Raw genomic sequence first — 22,797 nt, forward strand, 5'->3', positions numbered from 1 at the left:
CTGCCCCGAAATTAAGCAGTTTTGATCCTTCTGAAAAATCCATTTTGATTACTGATGCAAGTTTGAAAGGTTTGGGTGCGGTACTTGTACAGAAAAGTGAGGGGACTGAGAGGGTCATCCTCTTTTTGTCAAGGAGTTTAAAAGGAGCTGAAACTCGATACTCTGTGATTGAGCGTGAAGCTCTCGCCGTTTATTGGTCAGTCAAGAAGCTTAAAAACTTATTATGGGGAACCACCTTTGAGGTTAGGACAGATCACAAACCACTTTGTGAAATTTTGAAGAAAAAGGGTATTGATGCAGTGTCAGGTAGGATCACGAAATGGGTTGTAGGTTTGCAAGATTATGATTTTGATGTGAAATACCTACCTGGAGTGGAAAACAAGGTGGCGGATGCTTTATCTCACCTTGTTCCTGTTTCCGAGGCTAGTAATAAGGAAGATTTTGATGAAGATGATTAAATGGTTTGTGTTGTTGAGGAGGCTGTCATTGATAAAGAGAGGTGGTTGAGGATGGTTCAAGAAGATTTGATTCTTGTGGAAGTACTTAAACTCTTAATGACAGGGTGGAAGGTTAAACCAAAGTCTAATGAAGGAGTTGAGAAATTTTGGCATGTCAAAGATCAGCTCTCAGAACAAGATGGCTTACTTTTTAGGGGCACTAGATTAGTTCCACCCCTAGCTCTTCGGGATGAGCTTATGTCTTTAGCACATATTGGACATTTAGGTGTCTCAAAAACCAAGGAGATTTTGAGGAGGTCATATTGGTGGCCAAATATGGATTTGGAAGTGGAGTGTAAAGTTAGGGATTGCATTGACTGTGCTCTTAGTGAGAGAGTGGCGAAACCTAAGGTCCAGCCTATGGTGATTAGGGACAGACCAAATACACCCTGGAAAGAGGTTGGTTTAGATATTTTGGGGCCCATTGTCTCAGGTGGTTGTGAGTGGTATGTTCTTGTTCTGGTTGATTTCTTTTCCAGATGGCCAGAAATCGCCATTACTCGTGGCATTGAGACTAAAAATGTGGTGGCCTTCTTGGCCAAACTTTTTGCAAGGGAAGGCATTCCTAACACCATTCTCACTGATAATGGTCCTCAGTTAGTATCTAAAGACATGGAACAATTTCTCTTAGAACAAGGTATCAAACACAAAAAATCATCCCTTTACCACCCAGAAACCAACGGTACTGTTGAGAGATTCAACCGTGTTCTTAAAGAAACCATCAGAATGGCTAAGTCTGCTGGCACAGATTGGAGGGCGGATGTTTTTAAGAAAGTTAAGGTTTACAGGATATCTCCCCATGCTGTTACTGGGAAGACCCGCTTTGAACTTTTTAGATCACGTACTCCTAATACACTTGTGGTACCCGCATGGGTTAATGATTTGCAACCATGTCCTCGTGATGTCAGTGATGATTGAATGGTGCGTGAATCTTCTAGGATTGAGAATAGAAAAAGAATTTTTGATGCAAGGAATTCTGTGAAGGTCACTCATGTCAAAGTGGGCGATTGGGTACTTATTAAAAACCCCTGTAAAAACAATAAGGCCCTTTCTGCTACCTTTAAGAAGCCTATCCGTGTTATCAAAGTTTTTAAAAACGCCGTCAAAACTGCAGACCATCGAGTTTGGAATTTAAACAGGGTGGTGGTGGTTAGAAATGATATTGTAGAAGCTTCTTGTAGTCGTCATTCTCAAACTTCTGTTGATAAACCTACCTCACTTCCTCGCAAGTCTGCAAGGGTTTCTCATTCTCCTGAGTATTTAAAGGACTACGTGACTGTGTAATTTATGCTTTAATTTTAACTCATTCTTTTTTGTAGTTTTGTTCTTGTTGTCAGAAGGGAGATGTGTAGCATCCTGGTTCTGTGTGTCTGTGCTTCATGACATCGCTGCACTGATGTCATGAGGCACTAGAATCTCCTGCACATCTCCTAGAATGTTATGCTTTGTTCAGCAGGCAGTTACAACCATACTTTGATGCTGGCTGGATGTTCACCTATGGATGGGATCTTTATTCTGAATAAACCAGAACTTATTACCTTTTACTTGTGGATCCTTATTTTACAGGTCTGCAATTGCGGAGCCTGTGTGTGCAGTTTTAAACTGCCATGCCGGTTTGACAAGATAAACCTCTTCCCAGGCCCAAACCTTAATTTTTAATACATATAATTCACCTCTAGGTTAGGCCCTAGACAGCCCAAAGGCCAGAGTGTAATATATTTAAAAAGCAGGACATGTACCTTTAAGATTTACATGTCCTGGTAGTGAAAAGCTCGTACATTTATTGTTCACGACTTCAAGGCCTATATCTCCCACAGGATAACATTGGGATTACCTTATTACACATTATAGATGCAATTTCCAAATGGGAAGGATTATGTTTGATGTCTCCAGAATCCTAATTTTAAATCCCAAGTTATGGTGAAGTCGGATTTTAAATTTCAATTCTGAAAATACCACTTTTAGAAAGTTGGAATTTTCTTGACTTAGCTATTTGGTGCCTGCAGTCTGTCTCTGGTCACATGACTGAGTGTAGTTGGCAGTTAGGCTTTGTGTATTCCACCTAAACAGCCACACACAATAGGAGCTTAGGTGTGACAGTGTGGGCAATCCTGATAGGATGGGAGGGAGGAGCTGGACCTAGGATCACTTACACCTGAATAGTCTGTGTCCTGTCCCCTCACAAAGGACTGCCTAGTTAGTCCTTGTAGTTAGTCTGGAGCAAGAGCTGACATGGAAGGACATCTGTGCACTTAAAACACTTGTCTTTGAAATCTCTCCCACTTCAAGGGCACCACAGGGTATAAGTACTCGACCTCAGACACTACCATTTCAGTACAATTCTGGAGCCATGGATACTCTGCCAGGAAGAAAAACTGTAATGCTGCTGAAGGAGTAGCACTCTGCCGGACTGGGCTAGTTGGCTGGCCTCCTGTTCTGAAGCCTCAGGGACTTAACATGCTTCCAACAACCTTGCATCTGCACCTGGAGTTTACCCTGCCAAGTGGTGCCACCCCAGACCCGGACCCTTGAAAGTGGGCCTAAAGCGCTTACCAGCTGAACAAATGCATATTCTCAGCTGAGCAGCACATCCTCGAGCCTAAGCAACACGTCTCTTTGGTTGAGTAGTGCATCTCTGAGCAGAATTGACGTATCGCTGCTGTTGCGTGGATTGGGCCTGTTGCAGAAGGTTCACATCGCCCTCACAGTCTTTAAAACCGACGCATTGCCAATGGCGTGGCGCATCTCCGATACAGGTCCTCGCATCTCTCCTTAACACCAGCTCGACGATGCCGGCCTGTGCATCACAGGTTTGCAGCTGTCTGGAGCGGTGCATCGCCAACTGTGTGCCACATCCTGGACGCCCGAACTATCATCACAAACCCTGTTGACGAGATTCCCGACAATGACGCATCATGACCTCGCACCGCAGTCTTGCCGCAACTTGGAACCAATGCATCACTTCAACTGTGCAATGCTTATTCGCATCAGATCCACACAATACTCTGCAATCAGGATTTAAGGACCTTTTTTCAGGCGGCCTAAGTGGGTCCCTGTAGCCTTCCTGCGCTCCATCGCGGTCAGCCTGAACATGTGACTTTGTCCCAATCCGGTGTGACCAGATTTCCCTTGTTGGCTCTTTGTGCTTTTGGGTGCTATTTTACCCGAAAACTTTCAAATTCAATATCTCAAGTTTCCCTGATTGTAGTTTTGTAGTTTTGGGCCTTGTTTTATTTATTAAATTCTACCTGGTTTGGAATCTTTTTTTGTGGTGCACTGTTTTAACTGTTTGAAGAGTTGCACAAATACTTTACAAATTGCCTCTAACTTTAGCCAAACTGCTCTGTGCCAAGCTATCAGAGTGTGAGCACAGGTTAATCTAGGGTTTGCCTGCCTCTGACTAGGATTGTGGTTGCTGTTCAACCAGGGCTCATACTCCAGTTAAACAGTAACCCAATTTCTAAGATTGTTGATCAGCGGTGAGAATCGGACTTTTGTCTGTGCAGTGCCATATAGTTTTAGTGTACACTACTATCCCTTTTACAATATATTTTATATATATTATTAATTACATTTTTAGTACGGTAAACTGGACAATTTGTTAAAATTGCTATTAAAAATTGTATTAGTACCAGTAAATAGAATGCTGTTTTGTTCTCAGTGCCTTGTAAAAAGAATAGAAACATAGTAAACTATATTATTCAGTAGGTAGTGTTTTAGTGAAGCCCTATTGGTGCCTATAGCTCCATTATGTAGTACTACTACAATTGTACTACTAAAATGCTACAAAATTCTATTCACAAACCTTCGGGTGTAAATCTCCACCTCTCCTTTGTTTTCTAAGGGGAGATCTACGTCTACCACTTAGAAAATATGTGAGGGGCAAGGGGGAGTGGCTGGACAAAAGTACATACTTACTACTAAATGTGAGGGGTTTACTGAGGAATAAGAAGGGGGTTCCACAAGTATGTAAGTACGTATTAGCGCGTTTAAAAAGGGACCCCTACAGGGTTACAAACAGTGATCACCTCTCACTTTACTGCCTATCCCCATACATCACTCATGCAGGTGAATTGTGTGTATCAGAGAGGTCATCCTACCTTAAGCTTTAGCATCAATACTGAAAGGGTATTCCCGTCGGATGCTGTTGTTACACAGTTAGATATCAGCGAATGTCCCTGATTACGGAACTGAAGGTAGAGGAGCATAGATATTTTGGGGGTGACAAAATGGTAGGGTACAATTAACTCTCACATGAAAGCAGCCACATCCTTGGTGATGCCCATTTAACTTTCGTTCTGCCATGTTTGCCGATCTTCACCATGTGTTCATTTTTTCTTTTTTTAATTTTGTAATTTTTTTTAACCTTAATTCCCTTGCTGCACTCTACTGTTTTAGAGGTATGCCCTGGTTTCTCCACTTTCACTTGATTTTCTGTTTATTTCCTTCTTTTTTTTTCTTGGCGGGAGAGGGGTGTTCCCTTAAGCCCCACTGCCATGAGCATGAAGCGACCATGATGCAATCATGAGGATCGAGTACTAAAGAGGCACTTGATGCTCATTTTTGGGCCATCGGTAAGGATGGCCCCTAGGTACGAGAGGTAAAATGCTCGAGTTGACACGAATGGAGCCCGGTAACCACTGTGTGCCCTGTAGCCTCCTGTATGTCATATTCCCTGAAATTATTGTGGTTTTATCCAGCAGATTTCCTAATCTACATAAGTGAACTAAAAAGTTTCACAGCAAAGAAAATGACAGGTGGGTCTCACACGCCCCGCTGAGTGATGCTTCTGTGGGTGAAGATGTTAGGAGACATCAAACCTGTTGAATAATCTCTCATGTCAAGGTGATAGTGTAGTGGCCTACCCCCAACCCAGAATCCAGGCAAACATACGTATTTGTATTTCACAACGAACTAATACTTATTGTGTGTTACTCTCCTGCAAAAAATATCAGTAAGAATTATAATTACTATAAACAACATTAGTAAAAGGCTGATGCAACCCATTCATAATTCATCACAAATTACTTACCTATTTGTCTCAGTCCTGTCAGTGTTATAATGAGCTGATTTAAAATTAATCTAGAATATTTAGGGCGATTTATCTAAAGCCCTTGCATTCCTTCATGCTCTCGGGCCATGCCCCTCCCATCACCTCTATCTTTTATACCTTTATCATACATGGGAGTCTATGGAGTGAGCTGGGGTTCACTCGCACTGAGCTCCTGTATGTGCCTCGGGTCAGATTTAGGAAGTGCACACTTGTTCTCGCTCCAGTTCCTCTGATGCGGAACCCTGCAAGGTCACTTGTACTTGCAGAACAAGCCTTTACTAGTGAGAGAGCACAAGTTTGAAAAATGTATAAGTGTACCATATTTACAAGCACGTAGTTAGTTAACATGTACTTTGCACCAGAGTGTTTATATTTAGAAGTGAAATACACAGAGTGTCTTATATTCAGTGGTGAAATGCATAGAATGTTCGAGTAGAGTAACAATGATCATAACTGTGTGAAGACTAATGTAGAGATGTTTGGGATGAATATGAAAACCTCACGTTCTCATGTTAAAGGAATAATGTAAGAGTTGAATGTAACTCTAAAAATCCAGTATATTGTGTAGGCCTCATGGCAATTCACAAGCAAATCTAAACGTGCTGCTAAAATAATGTGGGATGGGGTTAACGTGGTTCTTCCAAAATGTACTTTCGAATTTAGTTTGAAATATATGCTTTATAGATGTGTACTTTAAGAAATGTATGTTAGTTAAGAATGCTGTTTAAATCAAGTAAAATGTTTTCAGAGTGCAGGGACCCGCTTCATGTAAATCACGTAGGCCTGAACTGATAATGTCATCTCCTTTGATGTGCCATGTGCTCGTTAGAGGAGAAGTCGAGAGGTGCCAAGTACAGAGCTTCGCTTATATTTTATGACCTATAGATATGGTGAAGTCTGGAATTTGAGGCCCACTGTAGGACGGGCTGTATGCAGGTGCGAGGGTCTTAATCAGCTAGAATGAAAGGGGCTTTGTTCAGTGGCGCTTGGAGCAGGCCTGTAGGAGTTTCCAGGAATTTCAGGGGGTATCAGCGCACTGGAAAAGAAGCCTGGGAACCAAGGTCAACTTTAACGAGGGTCTTCAAGAGTACCATCATGGAGTTTGCCGCGCAAAGATGTACCACGTGAGGGGCGTCCCAAGGGGCGTTTCTTTTGGAAATGTGGTTTGGTATTAGGGAAAGAGACCCGGGAGGAGAGCAGAGCAGATGATTTTGGGAGCCTAAGGAAGCGGATGGGTAGGCAGATAGGCTGATCAGGAGAGACCCATTATCAGAGAAGAGACAAAGAGAAGTGCGTGATCTTCTTAGGAAGTCACCACGGCTGACACCTAGAGGGGTAAAGATCTTGCTAAGTAGGGATGTCACTTAGTATAGCGTAGGGACAGACTAACCTTAATTTTTCTTTTCTGTAATGACTTTGAGGTTGCAACTTGTATCCATTTTGGCAACCCTTATGGTTTTTGAGCTTGTACTTATAATTCTGTTTTTCAGACTCAGACTATTCAAAAAGTTCATGTTCATAGTGATACCGATTTATCTTCTTAATCTCATTTTGAGAAGTTTGTATCTTCAGTTATCTTTGACTTTATATTAAATCTTTGAAACTTAAAATTTGGTCAGTGGTCATTTAGAGTGGTGTAAGTTCTTAAATTGATTGATCTATTGAAAGATTACCTTTTACTCAATGACAGGTACCAACGATTCAGTCGACATAGTATGGGATTTGGTAAGGTAACTAGTAACCAGTAATCCCGCGTTAGCAGTTGGTAGCAGAGTGAGGATGGTTATCTTCTTGAGGAAGGTAATCTAGAGAGGTTAGTTTACCCCAAGGCCCCGAGACGTCGAGAGACGAGCAGCGGAAGAATCGTGTGCCGAAAGGTGCAGACGGTGCGAGAAAAGCAGCAGTATCGGAGAGTGAGTATAAAAAGGGTCATGCGTGAACAGATTGCGGTGTTTTGTGTTGTATTTGTATTGTAATGTCTTGCGGAGTTGAATGCCTGTAGTGTGAACGAGAGAAGGTTGTGAGCGCGCGCAACCTGGTAAGCTGGTTACCTGGTAAACGGGTGAACTGGTGAAATCTTAAGTTCAGGCCAGAGCTTAAGTGGTTTTGGGTGTATCGAACATCCAGGGTAGTTGTCGACCATAGTACGGAGGTCACGAGGTACCATTGACCGCCGTGGATCCAAGATAGGGGGAGTGTAAGAGTGAGTGTATGAGTAACGGACGCTGGTCGAAAGTTACTGTGTGTGAGTAACCTATCGGAGAGGGCGATTGTCTGGAAGTAAACGGAAAGACATTTCGCCAAGTTAAGGTGACAACTACAGAAAGACTGTGGGCGTACAGTCAAGAAAGGTGATCGCTTGGACGGAAGTAATCATTTTTTCAGAGTATGAATGGGACGCGTGCATGACCGAGGAGACGAGCTGAGAAAGGAGGGGAACTGCTTCGAAGGGGGACGGGTGACGTCGGCTAGAGCCGCGCTGTGATTGAGCGGTTGGTGGGACGTTAGCTAGAGCCGCGCTCTGGTTGGGCGGCTAGAGTGACGTCGGAGGAAAGTCGCGTACGGATAGGCCAGTTAGTGAGAACGGCGCTGAGATTGGTGGAGTGTTATCAGGAAGTAAACAAACGCAGAGAAAAGAGAAATCATGAAGTGTTTTAAGTGTTTGAAAGGGATTTTTAAACGTAAACGAAGTGAACATTATTACGGGGAAGAGGCTCCGCCAGAGGGTACACCAGCTCATTATATGGCAACGAATGTGGGGCTGCATACGATATTATGGATTGGGGCTTGGAATAAGCTTACTGAAGGGAATGAGGAAATGCAGTTCCCGAGGTACGGGACGTTTAAGTTAGAGGTGTTACATCGGCTAAAAGCAACCATGTCCTCATTGAAACCCTCGCCCAGACCAACACAGTTTGAGGCCCTTAATGCATGGATTAGGGCTGCACACGACAGAAATTTGAACCGGCGTCAACAAAGACTGACGCGATCGGTAAGAGCAGTGCGAGATTCTAAATGGGATGAGGAAGCAAAGCGGTGGAGGGTACAGGTTATTGAGGTGGAAAAAATGTATCCGATGAGGGAGGTGGCAGGAGGAGGAAACCTCATGGAAGAAGACGAAGAAAGCGAGTCGGAGGACAATCTGATAAACAGATTGCTAATGGATAGACCACCTCCGAGAGTTAAGGAGATAGAAGATAGAGGGCTCGCAAGGGAAGATGGGAATGCCATAGAGGGGTATACACCACTCCCTATATCGGAATGGACACCTATCAAAGGTGGGGAGACACCTCAACCTAGTACAGTACAGAGTGTAGTGGGAAGGTTTGTGGTGCAGAAAACGCCAGCCACCGAAAGGGTTGAGTCCTTTGGATTGCCAGATGCTCTTCAAGTGCCTGTTACCATAGGACCTATAGTATCGATCTATAACCCAGAGAGAGATAGAGAGGAAGAACAGAGGCAATTGGATAGAGAAAGGATCGAGATGGAAAGGAGGAATAACGTGACAAATGCATGGAAGCAATTGCCAGGTTCGGTAACATGGAACACCCCATTAGACACAACTGTCGGTCCCAATTCAGAACAGGGAGGACCGAGAGGACCAATGGATCTAAGGGGACCGCGGCCAAGACCCTATTCAGAATTGAGAGCTGATTTGAGGGAATGGGACGGGTCCATAGTATCCCCGAGTAACAGGACAAGGACGGAACCAGAGTGGGAAAGCAGGGGTAACGGGACTGTATCTCACTGTGGGGCCAGCGAAAGCAGTCAGGGTCGGGAAGGCCGAAGTCCCGAGAATAGAGGGGATGCATGTCCTACAAATCAGAGAGAACAGCAGGAACAGAATACGAGGAGTATGGAGTGTGAGGAAGTGTCTCGCCTCACGCAAACAGAGGGAGACCAAAGAACGCAAGAGTACAGAGATAGGTTTAGGTGCACTCATCACTCACACGCACCTGGGGAAAATGTACAGCACTGGCAAAGAGGGAACAGTGAAAGGTCACGTCATACATCGAGTGATCGGAGGTCACAGATGCATGAGGAAGAAAGAGGGAGTAATGGAACATCTTGCCCTGCATCCCGTGAAACTAGCCAGGATGGGGAGAGAGAGGCTAGGAGGCATGAAGGAGTGTTTCACCACCCACCCCGAGAGGATGGAAAGGCATGGGACCTAGAGAGATGGGAACAGGGGAGGACTCCCTATAACTCACCAATACCTAAACGTAGATCTCGGAGCTGGGATGGGAGAGATGCGGATGGAGGAGCTAAATTGAGTGTCTTGAAAGCTGAAATTAAGGCAAAAAGGCTTGATGTTACTAGTTTAAAATCAGATGTTGATGAGATAATAGATGGAACATTGCCTTTGGAAAGGATAGAATTGTATGAACAGGATGAGTTATTGTTCATGGCAAAGGATATTACTAGGAAAGCTAGAGCGTTTCATGAGAAACTGACTGATTTGGCAGACAGGTATGCCGTGGATTTATCTAGGACAAGGGCATTACAAAGTAACCACAGATTACAGTACGCAGACCAGGATCTAGATGAGAAGAGAACTATTGGATTAAAAACACACATAAGAGAGCTGGTATCAGGGATAAGAGTGTGGAGAGAATTGGACAAATGGGAAGAAAGGTGGTCGAAAAAGGGCACAGTTAGACGAAGTACAAATGTGATGACCCCAGAGGGGAGGGTAATGCAGATGGAGGCATTCCCTTTGCGAGAAATATCAAACGGAAATTATGTACATGTACCCTGGAGTAGAGGAGATTTAGCTGCATTTACCAACTCATTTCCGAAGTTGCGGGACAATCCAGTAGAATGGTATAAGCAGGTAGAGAGGTTTGTTAAAATTTCGAAGGTATTGTGGATTGATTTGAACACGTTGTTTGACATCGTGGTCCCATCTGATTTATGGACCCCTTGTAAGACTAGTGTTGAATGGCCAAATACTGAACCAGTGAGGGATGCTCGGACTAATGGACCGTCCGAGATTGTCATGCGAAAGTATGAAAGGGTAATAGCATGGCTGAAAGATAAGGTACCACCACAGGATATAGATTGGGTGAAAATAGACCGAACAAGGCAGGAACCCAAGGAGACAGTTCACGAGTTTTATGAAAGATTATTGAAAACTTTCAAGCAATACAGTGGACTAGATGTAATGGATCCCAAAGATATAGGGCAGTTTGTGTCAAAGTTTGTCTTGGGGTTGAGACCTGATATTTGTTTGATGATACAGCAACATTTAATCTGTTGGCAGAACAAACCACTAGATGAGATTTTACGTTATGCGAGGTACTGCAGTGACGAGATAGATTCTAAAGCCAAGAATCTAAAGGAGAAATTGATGGTGGTGCAAATGCAGTCCGCTGGGAAGGGTGGCCAGCAGAAGCAGGGGATGGGACGAAAACCAAACGGTCAGAACAAAGATAATGAAGAAGGGCAGAGACCTAGGATAGACTTTGCCACTTTAAAGAAAACGACAAAGTGCCATCAGTGTCACCAGGTGGGGCATTGGCGACGCGAGTGTCCCTTTAACCCTGAAAATGGAGAGCTAGAAGTAGAAGAGCAGGTTCAAGAAGTTCCAACACCAAAGGTGACAGTTCCAGGAGGCAAGGTGGCCAAAGGGGGGACTTCGGCCCCACGGGCCCAGTTCCCACAGCCACCGAAGGTAGCGACAGGGGGTAAGGTCTTTAAGCAGATGCCTCTCTTCATCGAGGAAGAAAAGTGTTATTACATTGATCCATTGACAGGACAACGTGTGAGCAGTGAAGAGGACTGTACCCTCGGGGCAGTCCTAGAAGTGGATCAAAGAGGGCCATTTGTTGAGGCAGAAGTGGCAGGGTGTCCCACTACGTTCTTAGTGGATACTGGGGCTACTCGTTCGACTCTGAGATCAGCGGTGGTTCCAGACTTGCCAATGTCAGGGGAAACTATTCAGGTGGTAGGAGTCGCAAATAAAAGAATGACTAGTCCTTTGACAGAACCAGTGTCTGTGAAAATTGGAAACCACATGAACGAACATCAGTTTGTGGTTTGTGACTCGAGTCCGGTATGTCTGTTAGGAAGGGATTTGTTGTGCAAATTGAATTGCACCATATACTGCACCCCACAAGGAGTGGAGGTACAGACTACCGACGATGATGCTACCTTTAAGGTGGCCAATTCAAAATTCTGTGTAGAACTATATCCTACTCTGACTGTAGAAGATCTTCCCCAAGATTTAAGAGATGCAGTGGCGTCAGAGGTGTGGGATTTCACAGGAGAAGATATAGGATTGATTAAAGGGGTAGAACCGGTAAAAATTCTGGTAAAACCAAATGTTGAGTTTCCAAGAACGCCTCAATACAAATTGTCCCAGGAAACGATTGCGGGGATAAAACCTGTGATCGAGTCAATGATACAACAGGGAATACTGAAAGAAATCATGGGTAGTCCTTGTAACTCCCCGATTATGGGTTTGCAGAAACCTAGCGGGAAATTCAGGATAGTGCAGGATTTACGAAAAATTAACAACATAGTCGTTTCATGTTGTCCCGTGGTACCGAATCCTTCAGTGATATTGTTTCAAATACCATGTCAAGCAGAATGGTTCACAGTGATAGATCTTTGCCAGGCTTTCTTTTCCATCCCATTGGATGAAGAGAGCAGGTATCTTTTTGCTTTTAAAATGGAAGATCGCGTTTTAACATGGTGTCGAATCCCACAAGGATTCACAGACAGTCCATCCATCTTCAACCAGTTGTTGAAGAAGAATCTTGAAAATCTAGTACTGCCGCAGAACTCGGTTCTGGTCCAGTACATAGATGACCTACTTGTTGCGTCAGAGACAGAGGAAGCCTGTAAAGCAGATTCAATTGCCTTACTGAATCATTTAGCCAAAAATGGACATAAGGTATCTCCGAGCAAGTTACAATACTGTCTGACAGAAGTACAGTATTTGGGGCACCGGTTAGAGAAAGGAAAACGTAAGGTGTCACCAGAGAGGATTGAGGCGATAATGAAAATGAATGCGCCTACAACACAGAGAGAAGTTAGAATGTTCCTAGGAATGGTGGGTTACTGCCGACAGTGGATAGTTAACTTTTCACTGAAAGCAAAACCCTTACAGAAACTGACGCACAAGGAGGTGAGTGATCCGGTACCATGGGATGAAGAATGTTTGGTGGCGTTCTTGCAGCTGAGAGACGATTTATGTCGTGCTCCGGCTCTGGGAATGCCCGAATATGAGAAATCCTTTTCACTCTATTGCTGTGAGAGAGAGGGATGTGCTTTGTCAGTCTTGGCACAGACCCACGGAAATGCCCGTAGACCAGTTGCATATTTTTCGGCTACATTAGATCCAGTAGCCGCAGCGTTGCCCGGATGTCTCAAATCCGTTGCTGCAACGGGTGTCAGCATTGAAAGGAGCGAGAGTATTGTGATGGGACATCCAGTGGTGGTGTATGTACCACATTCAGTTGAATTGCTAATGACCAGGACGAAGACGCAGCATCTGACCAATAGTAGGCTCACGCGCTACGAGCAAGTTATCCTTGCTGCGGAGAACGTGACTCTTAGGAGATGCTCTGTCTTGAATGCTGCTACTTTGATGCCATTACCTACTGTAATAGAAGGCAAAGGATGTGAAGACCACGATTGCCTTGATGTGACTGAACTATGCACGAAACCCAGACCAGATATTGTGGATGAGCCGTTGTCTGACCCCGATGAAATTTACTTTGTTGATGGCTCATGTTTAAGAGACGATACTGGTCGGTTGAGAGCAGCTTATGCTGTTTGTACTATTACTGGAGTTGTGGAAGCCGCTTGCCTGGAAGGAGTACATTCCGCACAGGTAGCAGAAATTATTGCCCTAACTCGTGCCTGCATAGCAGGAAACGGAAAGAGAGTCACCATCTACACGGACAGCCAATATGGTTTCGGTGTGGTTCATGATTTCGGGCAGTTGTGGTCTCAGAGGGGTTACATGACCTCCTCTGGTTCGCCCATTCGAAATGGAGAATTTGTGAGACTTTTGTTAGAAGCATTACAAGGTCCAGTTGGCATCGCAATAGTAAAGTGTGTAGCACATACTAAAAATACAGATTTTGTGTCACAAGGTAACAGATATGCTGATGAAGTCGCACGCTATTGTGCGGAACAAAATTATTCTTTCTCAAAGGTGGAAATAGAAGGTGCAGAAGAAAAGACTGAATTAAGTATGATGTTAGAAACTGTAGACACTTGGGAGGATTTAAGAATAATGCAGGAGAATGCACCAGAAACTGAGAAGAGGGCATGGGAAACAGCAGGTTGTGTGCGAAGTGAAATGGATTTTTGGGTTTCAGCAGATGGGAGAGCCGTGTTACCTGAAGAATTAGCTAATCCCATGGCGAGAGACATACATGGTCCAGTACATCTAGGAAGGGATGCTATGATGAGAGTGTTTAGGCAAACTTGGTATTGCCCTAAATTTAGAATAGCAGCAGAATCAGTATGTAAGCGATGTGTTACCTGCCAACAACTGAACGTAGGCAAACGAACACCAGTCACACTGAGTCACATTGGGAGGTCGGGGGGGCCTTTCAATAGAATGCAACTAGATTTCATCGAAATGCCAAGAGTTAATCGCCTTCGGTATGTGTTGGTGATTGTATGCGTATTTTCCAGATGGGTTGAAGCATACCCTACACGTAGGTGCGATACACTCACAGTGGCTAAATTGTTGCTCAGGGAGTTGATACCGCGCTTCGGGGTGCCTGCCTCTTTGGAATCTGACAGAGGAAAACATTTTAACAGCGAAATAGTGAAGATGTTGTGCTCCACACTGAATATCGATCAAAAGCTGCATTGTAGTTATCGACCAGAAGCTTCAGGAATTGTGGAACAAGTGAATGGCACATTGAAGAATAGATTGGCTAAAGTAGTGGCATCCACATCTTTGAGTTGGCCAGATGCTCTTCCTTTAGTGCTCATGAGCATGCGCAGCACACCTTACAGGAGGACAGGTCTCTCTCCCCACGAGATCCTGATGGGGAGGGCCATGAGACTTCCCACAGTTCCAACTACTGCCCTATTGAATATTACAGATGATCTGATCTTGGATTATTGTAAAGGACTGTCTGACGCCATCCATTCTGTGTCCCTTCAGGTGCATGCGGCTGAAGTTCCAGCATCGAGGAACCTGTGTCATGACCTGAACCCATGGGACTGGGTGTTGGTTAAAAAACACGTCCGGAAGAACTGCCTAGATGTTCGCTGGCGTGGGCCCTTTCAGGTAATCCTGATAACGAACACCGCGGTGAAGTGCGGGGGGCTGCCAAATTGGATCCATGCATCCCACACTCGAAGAGTTCCAGCACCTCTAGAAGAAACAGCTCCTATCCCAGACGAAAGCCCGGAAGTGGAAGAAGGGTCGCAAGAAGGGATTGCAGCAGCTGAGGAGGTGTCGGAAGAAGTTGGGAACGCAACGGATTCAGAAGAAGAGCGAAGGCAGGACGGCAGTGAGACGGAAGACGCAACTGAAGGAGAGAGCAGAAGTGAATACGACTCAGACTCAGATCCGTATCAGAGCGACCAAGAACCAAGTGAGAGGACAAGGAATAGGAGAATAAGGCTTGGAGCTGCCACTTGGCCAGCAAGGAGAAGAAGGCTAAGTTTGAGGTCGGCCCAGGAAGAAACGCTTACTCCTATACCCGAAGACTCAGATCCAGAAGAAGATATCCAGGATCAAGCCGAGGAGGGTCTTAGAAGATCAAGGAGGGTGCGAGTGCCTAGTAGAAGATACTCTACTCCCGACTGGACCTACCTCGTTGCAGATGTCTGGGGGGCACAGAACCGGGAGGATCCGGGAAGTGGACCTGGTCAGAACTGACCCGATCATCACAGTGCAAATAAGGTTTCTACTGCCAGGAGCGGAGACCGAAAGGTTGCTGACACTCAACATCGTTCATCCTGCTCTCCTGAGCGGAATAAGAAAATTGATTTTAGAGACAGTTGAGTTTCCAGTTTGCTGTTCACGATATCCAATATTGGAGGGAACTCTTCTTCGTTTGGAAATGCTTGAGCGAGTAGTAGAAATTCTAGGAGCACTCATTGTTGTGGATTAATACCATATTGCGAATGTCTTCAAGGGGGCGCAGAACTGGAAAGGTGAAGAAAGTGATCCTGATTAGAACGGACCCCTTTGTGATTGTGGATGTAGAGCTGATAGTACCAGGAGTAGAAATTGAAAAAACGCTAACTCTCAATTTCGTCCGTCCACTTGTCCTGAGCGAAATAAGGAGAATAATCCTAGAAAAAGTTGACTTTCCATGTTGTGGTACGAACTGCCCAGAACCTGAGGGAATGATACTTCGGATGGACATTTATGAAGACGTAGTGTCCCTCTTTGAGCCATACATAACTTTAGATGAAAATAAGACTTTTGAAAAGAAATTGTAAACTTGTTGCAAGATAACCTAGCGCCGAGTGGAAGAAGAAAAGTGATAGGGGTTTCCTTTTAGTGGATGGAGAAGGGCTAGGGTTGTCTAATTTCTATGGGACTTTGAACTGTTTTGCGGAAATAAATTGTCAAGCTTCCAAGTGTTCAAAAGAAAGACATTGCGAGAAAGAAAGACTTTTGGTTCAGGAAAGAGAAGAAGTGAATGCTGGAAGAAAGTCAAGAACTACACTGTTGGAGAACATGGAGGCTGGCAACCCGAACCGCAGGGCAAAATGTATAGTTGTTACATTTTTAGGAGTAGTGGTTTCTCTTATAATTTTAGTGGTAACTGTTCCATTCCTAGTGGGACACGAGAGGGATGAAACTGCAGTCAAGGAGGTCAAGGGAGTGTCAACACCGAAAACTACCATTATTAAGGAAAAGGGAAACATCAATGATAAAGACAAAGCGTTGTTAGATGCAGAAATAAAAAGGCTACATACAGATGAGTCACAGGGAAATTACAAGTCAAATGCTTATGCTAAATTGCTTTATGAATATGTTGATGCCATGGAAGTGAAGGATTGTTACGTTTGTATGCAATTACCAGCTTCTGTGGAGGAGGGTATCAGATACCATCATCTTCCATTGACATATGGAATAACATGCAGTTTGTTGTTGAGCATATTTTATGGACGAGATGGATTTGAGTATTATTTCTCGAATTTCGACTTGACATTGCCAGAGGTCCCGAATTTCAAGCATTTGAACAAATGGGACTATTACAAAAGCGAAGACAGATTACACAAATGGTTTATTCCATGGAAAACGTTAGATACTTCACATGCTCGAAGAAACAATCTGACTTGTCAAATATCAGAAGTTGAGAAAAAGTTTATAGGACAGGTAGATACTAGATACAGGAGACAGAAGATTTTGAAGGCATCAGGACAATGGGAAACAGATTGGACCAAAGAGGAAAGGGCACATCAAAGAAAAGGTAGTATTGGTCCAATTGCTTTGGATAAGGAGAAACGGGGGAAACTGTGCATACACAGGAGTTACTCCTATTATGAGAATTTTTATGTAGGTCAAGTCAATTGTGAACATGCCTTTCAATTGGAGTACTATTCTAAGGACTTTTTGAAAGGGATGCAAGCAATACCAAATGTATATTTTGTATGTGGAAGAAATGCTTATGTGAAGTTACCAGATAATTGGTACGGATCATGCTATCTGGCTGTTGTCTTCCCTAAAATATATCATGTTGAGAATTTAGACACACCAAAGAAAGAAATACCAACTAGATGGAAGCGAGGGCTGGGTGCAGCAGAAGTAGTTGGAGATGTACTCGGTGCTGCATTCCCTTTCTTGGGACTGATATTGAATGACATTAAGATCAGGAGGTTAGCTACAGTCGTAGATAGGCTATCTGCCAGTACTGCAAGATCATTGATGCTGATAGAAGGGGAGATGCAATCGATTAGGGCAATGGTTCTTCAGAACCGACTTGCTTTAGACGTTCTGTTAGCTAAAGAGGGAGGAGTCTGTAAGGCTTTGAAGGTCCAGGAATGCTGCACTTACATTCCAGACAATTCAAAACCTCTAGAGAAGTATATACAAAACATCACTGCCATACACTACGAAATTGAGGACTTGGCAAAGGTAAATGTGTGGGAAAAAGTAGGTCATGGAATGGGTAAAGTTGGAAGTTGGTTTGCCAACTTAGGAAAGGGTATCGTTTGGTACATACTGAAACCCATCATCATAATAGTGATTTGTGTAATCACTTTGTGGGGATTGGTGCGTTTGTATCAATGTTATAGAGCAAATAGGTTACAGAGAACTATGAGGAAACAAGAGGAAGAGTTGACAGCGATGCAGGACAATCAATACAAGAGTCTGAAAGCATTAGAGAGTATGAAAAGAAGTGGCACAGCTATGACTTCACTTTGAAGGGTTCTACATTTTAGTGTCTTGATGGTGATGACCCCTGAAGGTCATCAAAGGGGGGACTGAGAGAGCACAAGTTTGAAAAATGTATAAGTGTACCATATTTACAAGCACGTAGTTAGTTAACATGTACTTTGCACCAGAGTGTTTATATTTAGAAGTGAAATACACCGAGTGTCTTATATTCAGTGGTGAAATGCATAGAATGTTCGAGTAGAGTAACAATGATCATAACTGTGTGAAGACTAATGTAGAGATGTTTGGGATGAATATGAAAACCTCACGTTCTCATGTTAAAGGAATAATGTAAGAGTTGAATGTAACTCTAAAAATCCAGTATATTGTGTAGGCCTCATGGCAATTCACAAGCAAATCTAAACGTGCTGCTAAAATAATGTGGGATGGGGTTAACGTGGTTCTTCCAAAATGTACTTTCGAATTTAGTTTGAAATATATGCTTTATAGATGTGTACTTTAAGAAATGTATGTTAGTTAAGAATGCTGTTTAAATCAAGTAAAATGTTTTCAGAGTGCAGGGACCCGCTTCATGTAAATCACGTAGGCCTGAACTGATAATGTCATCTCCTTTGATGTGCCATGTGCTCGTTAGAGGAGAAGTCGAGAGGTGCCAAGTATAGAGCTTCGCTTATATTTTATGACCTATAGATATGGTGAAGTCTGGAATTTGAGGCCCACTGTAGGACGGGCTGTATGCAGGTGCGAGGGTCTTAATCAGCTAGAATGAAAGGGGCTTTGTTCAGTGGCGCTTGGAGCAGGCCTGTAGGAGTTTCCAGGAATTTCAGGGGGTATCAGCGCACTGGAGAAGAAGCCTGGGAACCAAGGTCAACTTTAACGAGGGTCTTCAAGAGTACCATCATGGAGTTTGCCGTGCAAAGATGTACCACGTGAGGGGCGTCCCAAGGGGCGTTTCTTTTGGAAATGTGGTTTGGTATTAGGGAAAGAGACCCGGGAGGAGAGCAGAGCAGATGATTTTGGGAGCCTAAGGAAGCGGATGGGTAGGCAGATAGGCTGATCAGGAGAGACCCATTATCAGAGAAGAGACAAAGAGAAGTGCGTGATCTTCTTAGGAAGTCACCACGGCTGACACCTAGAGGGGTAAAGATCTTGCTAAGTAGGGATGTCACTTAGTATAGCGTAGGGACAGACTAACCTTAATTTTTCTTTTCTGTAATGACTTTGAGGTTGCAACTTGTATCCATTTTGGCAACCCTTATGGTTTTTGAGCTTGTACTTATAATTCTGTTTTTCAGACTATTCAAAAAGTTCATGTTCATAGTGATACCGATTTATCTTCTTAATCTCATTTTGAGAAGTTTGTATCTTCAGTTATCTTTGACTTTATATTAAATCTTTGAAACTTAAAATTTGGTCAGTGGTCATTTAGAGTGGTGTAAGTTCTTAAATTGATTGATCTATTGAAAGATTACCTTTTACTCAATGACAGGTACCAACGATTCAGTCGACATAGTATGGGATTTGGTAAGGTAACTAGTAACCAGTAATCCCGCGTTAGCACTAGCATGAATTGTAAAATACTGCAGAGGGATGAAAAATCCCCTTTTGTGGCAACAGAAAAGTATGTGACAATGGAGCACGTATCATTTTGAAGTCGGTATGATGCTGAGAGGCCTGCGTTAGTTATGAATAGACCCGTCTTCTAGGGTCTAACCCACAGACAGGACAGCAATGCATTCAATGGACACAAAAATGACCATGTTGACATACAGCAAGGCCTAAGTTAAATAGCTAAACTTAATAAAAGCCATGCCAGGTTTGCCACAGAATAGTTCACTCCGTGCTGTGGTTCTTTCATCTGGCTTTCATTTGACCTAGGCAGTCCATGCATTTCTGTTGCCATACTTACTACTTTAGCAGAATTCGGAAGATCTGTAGATTTTTGACTGCTGAGGCCCTCACTCTTGTTATCTTGGCCCTGGTCATCTCCTGCATTGATTATGCAAACTCACTCTACTTTGGCATCCCATCATACCAACTTCGCCGCCTACAGCTGGTACAAAACCAAGCAGCTAGGCTTAACTTCCATCAACCTAAGCATCTACACGTCAGCCCTTTAATGAAGAGCCTCAACTGGCTCCCGGTGGCCAAACGCTGCATATTTAAACTGGGTTGTTCCATCTCCCTTGCTGGCCAGGGCCCAGCCTTCATCTCCTCTAGGATTCACCGCTATGCCCTTGCACGTGAACTCCGCTCCTCCCACCTCAACCTGCTCACGACCCCCTAATTTAAACGGAAAAAACATGGCGGCCTCAAATTCTCCTTCCTGGCTCCTCATTTCTGGAATTCTCTCCCGACTGAACTTAGATCTGTAACCTGCTACTCACAATTCAGAACACGTCTTAAAACCCTTTTGTTCTCACAAGCATATGAGCAAGCTTCCGTCTTTCTACTACTGTTGCCACCCCGCTGTCAGCGCCATGAAACCGCTCGGTGTAAGTGCGCTCTACAAATACTTTTAACATAACATAACATAACAGTGTAAGGTTAATCAGTCCATGCCCATTATAATTCAGGAATCTGATAGTACCTTTTCTGTCCTTATACTTTATGAACTTCACAGTGCCTTCTCTATGCCTTTTGCTTTAAGAATCTGACAGCACTTTTCTGTCACTTTTTGGTCACGAGCCTCAAACTAGTTTCTTTTTCTCCCTGCGACTTGAGTCTGAAAGTTCTTTTTTTTCTCCTTTAGTTTATGAACCTGACATTACCTTTGCTGTTTCCTATAGTTGTGAACTTAGCGCCACTTTCTCAATCCATTTCAGTAGACAAACCTGAACTTTGATTCTTTCATGCAATCTTTCTTGTTCCATTCACACTGTAGTTCCCAAGTTCTGTAACATTTGTATAAATTCAGGTCATATAGGGAAAGTCTTTCCCACAAGCTGGACTCAGAAGCAAGATTTAGCTTCCCCTTTTGCCAGTTTCGGTTGACTTTGCAAAGCATAATCATGGAGTCTGCCCCAAGTTATTGTTTCTGTTCAGACTGGAAACAGGTTGCAAAGCACAGGGTTGTGTTCAAGGTCTGTGAACCATTATAGGAACTGGGAGGAATAAACAGTCATCTGGATCTAAAACGAATTTAATTTTTTTTTTCATGCATGATTGTGAGTGAACAAGGACAAACTATTGATTTATGATTTCAGGAGTTGCCGCATCTCGTAAGATGGCTCAGACTGACTTCTCCAGGATGCAGAAATATAAGGGCCTTATCGAAAGCGTAGCAAGGGAGAAGAATGTACAAGTAGGCATTATTGCTGGGATAATGTCACGGGAGTCCCGTGCTGGAGCCGCCCTGAACCAAGGGTGGGGTGACCACGGCAATGCCTTTGGACTCATGCAGGTTTGTATGTATAAATTCCTGTTATCTTGTTCTACTGTCCTATGTGAGATTGTGGTTTTGCCTGCATTGGTTATCATCTGGGGCTCAGGGCTTGATGCACATGTTCTGTCCTAACTCCAATCCTTCCGATCACTATGCACAGATCCAGAATATCACTGGATATGTTGTTGACAAAATGCTGGAAGGCTGCAGTGACATTACAGAAGACGAAAGACAGTACCAGTATTCAAAAGGCCAATACTGAGTATTGAATGCCAAATTCCAATCATCCTTTTCACGTATCCCTACGAAGTTGTATGTTCCTCTGAGATCCAACTTATACAATACTTTAACAGATTTGACTTGGTCCAGATATACGGACATGAGGGATGGCAGATATTGATTTCTTATGATAATTACATTCATTCTCGACAGTTTATGCATGGCTGGTATTTTCCATTTGCCTTCGAGACAAAAAGGATTGGGGCCCCTGCTGGAAAGGTGGTCTGTCGAATGAAGCTTTTAGCAAAGTTTTATTGAAGTTATTGTTGTACTATTTCAGCCTCTTTCACCTTCAGTGCAGTGGACAGATCTTCCCGTGTGGAATAGGTTCTCCAGGTAATAGAAAAATGTGTCTGTCGTACTCTCATTGAGGTGGAAGAGTGTTAGCTCTTTTCTTGATTAACACATCTATAAATTCATGATAATTTGGATGAACAACCTCCACATCCTTCTGCACTTTTGGGGTGGCTTCAGAAGAATTTGTCATTGAAAGGCAGATGTTGACAAGATTTATGTGAGAATTTTCATAAGGCAGAAACTGGGATTGGTGCCATTTCTTACATGTCATATCCTATTTCTGTGCAGGGCTTTGATTTCTCTTTCTGTTTTTCAGGCTGATGGCCTAATTTAGAGTTTGGGGGGGCGGGTTAATCCGTCACACGTGGCGGATATCCGATCTGCCTTATTACAGGGCACATAGGATATAATGCACATATAATAAGGCGCATGTTTGTGACGGATTAACCCTCATTCCAAACTCTAAATTAAGCCCGAGTCTTGTCAGTGACTGATTTTGAAAGCACTGTGTATCGCAGTAAGATGAGTTAATGGTTGCGTATTCTAGTCTATATGGGAGTGATGTTTTCTAAGTCATGTAGAGACAAGAACAATAGAAAGGGATAGGATGGAACATTGATTAAATTGAAGTGAATCAGTAATGGAAAACATATCTGAAGTGAGAGCAGTCGCATCAATTCCTTGTTTTGCTTCCTTCACATTTTTCACCTTGATAGGAATCTAGCATCCAGTTTGAAATAGATTACCCATAAAGCAATCAGATGCTCCAGAATCTACTACAGCAAGAAGTATCACAAGAGCTCAAGAATTAACTTGCATGAAATCTATGCGATTAATCAGTAAAGCACAGTTCAGTAATTGAGAGCCATTCACATGCCCGTTGTACATGGACGAGCTGAGTTGTTTGCCTGTAACTGAGGATAGCCTCTCACCAAATGTCCGGTCTTTC

At 43.5% G+C, this 22,797-nt stretch overlaps 1 protein-coding gene across 1 annotated transcript in view; it reads left to right on the top strand.

Annotated features, from left to right (window-relative positions):
• Nucleotides 1-22,797, top strand: part of LOC144780984 (lysozyme g-like) — a 104,062-nt gene that overhangs the window by 23,413 nt on the left and 57,852 nt on the right. The window contains exon 3 of the mRNA XM_078659583.1: nt 21,094-21,290. Coding sequence (XP_078515709.1) covers nt 21,094-21,290 — 197 coding nt within the window. The remainder of the gene's footprint in view (nt 1-21,093; nt 21,291-22,797) is intronic.

This window comes from Lissotriton helveticus, chromosome 9 (assembly GCF_964261635.1).
Source record: "Lissotriton helveticus chromosome 9, aLisHel1.1, whole genome shotgun sequence".
NCBI lineage: Eukaryota > Metazoa > Chordata > Amphibia > Caudata > Salamandridae > Lissotriton > Lissotriton helveticus.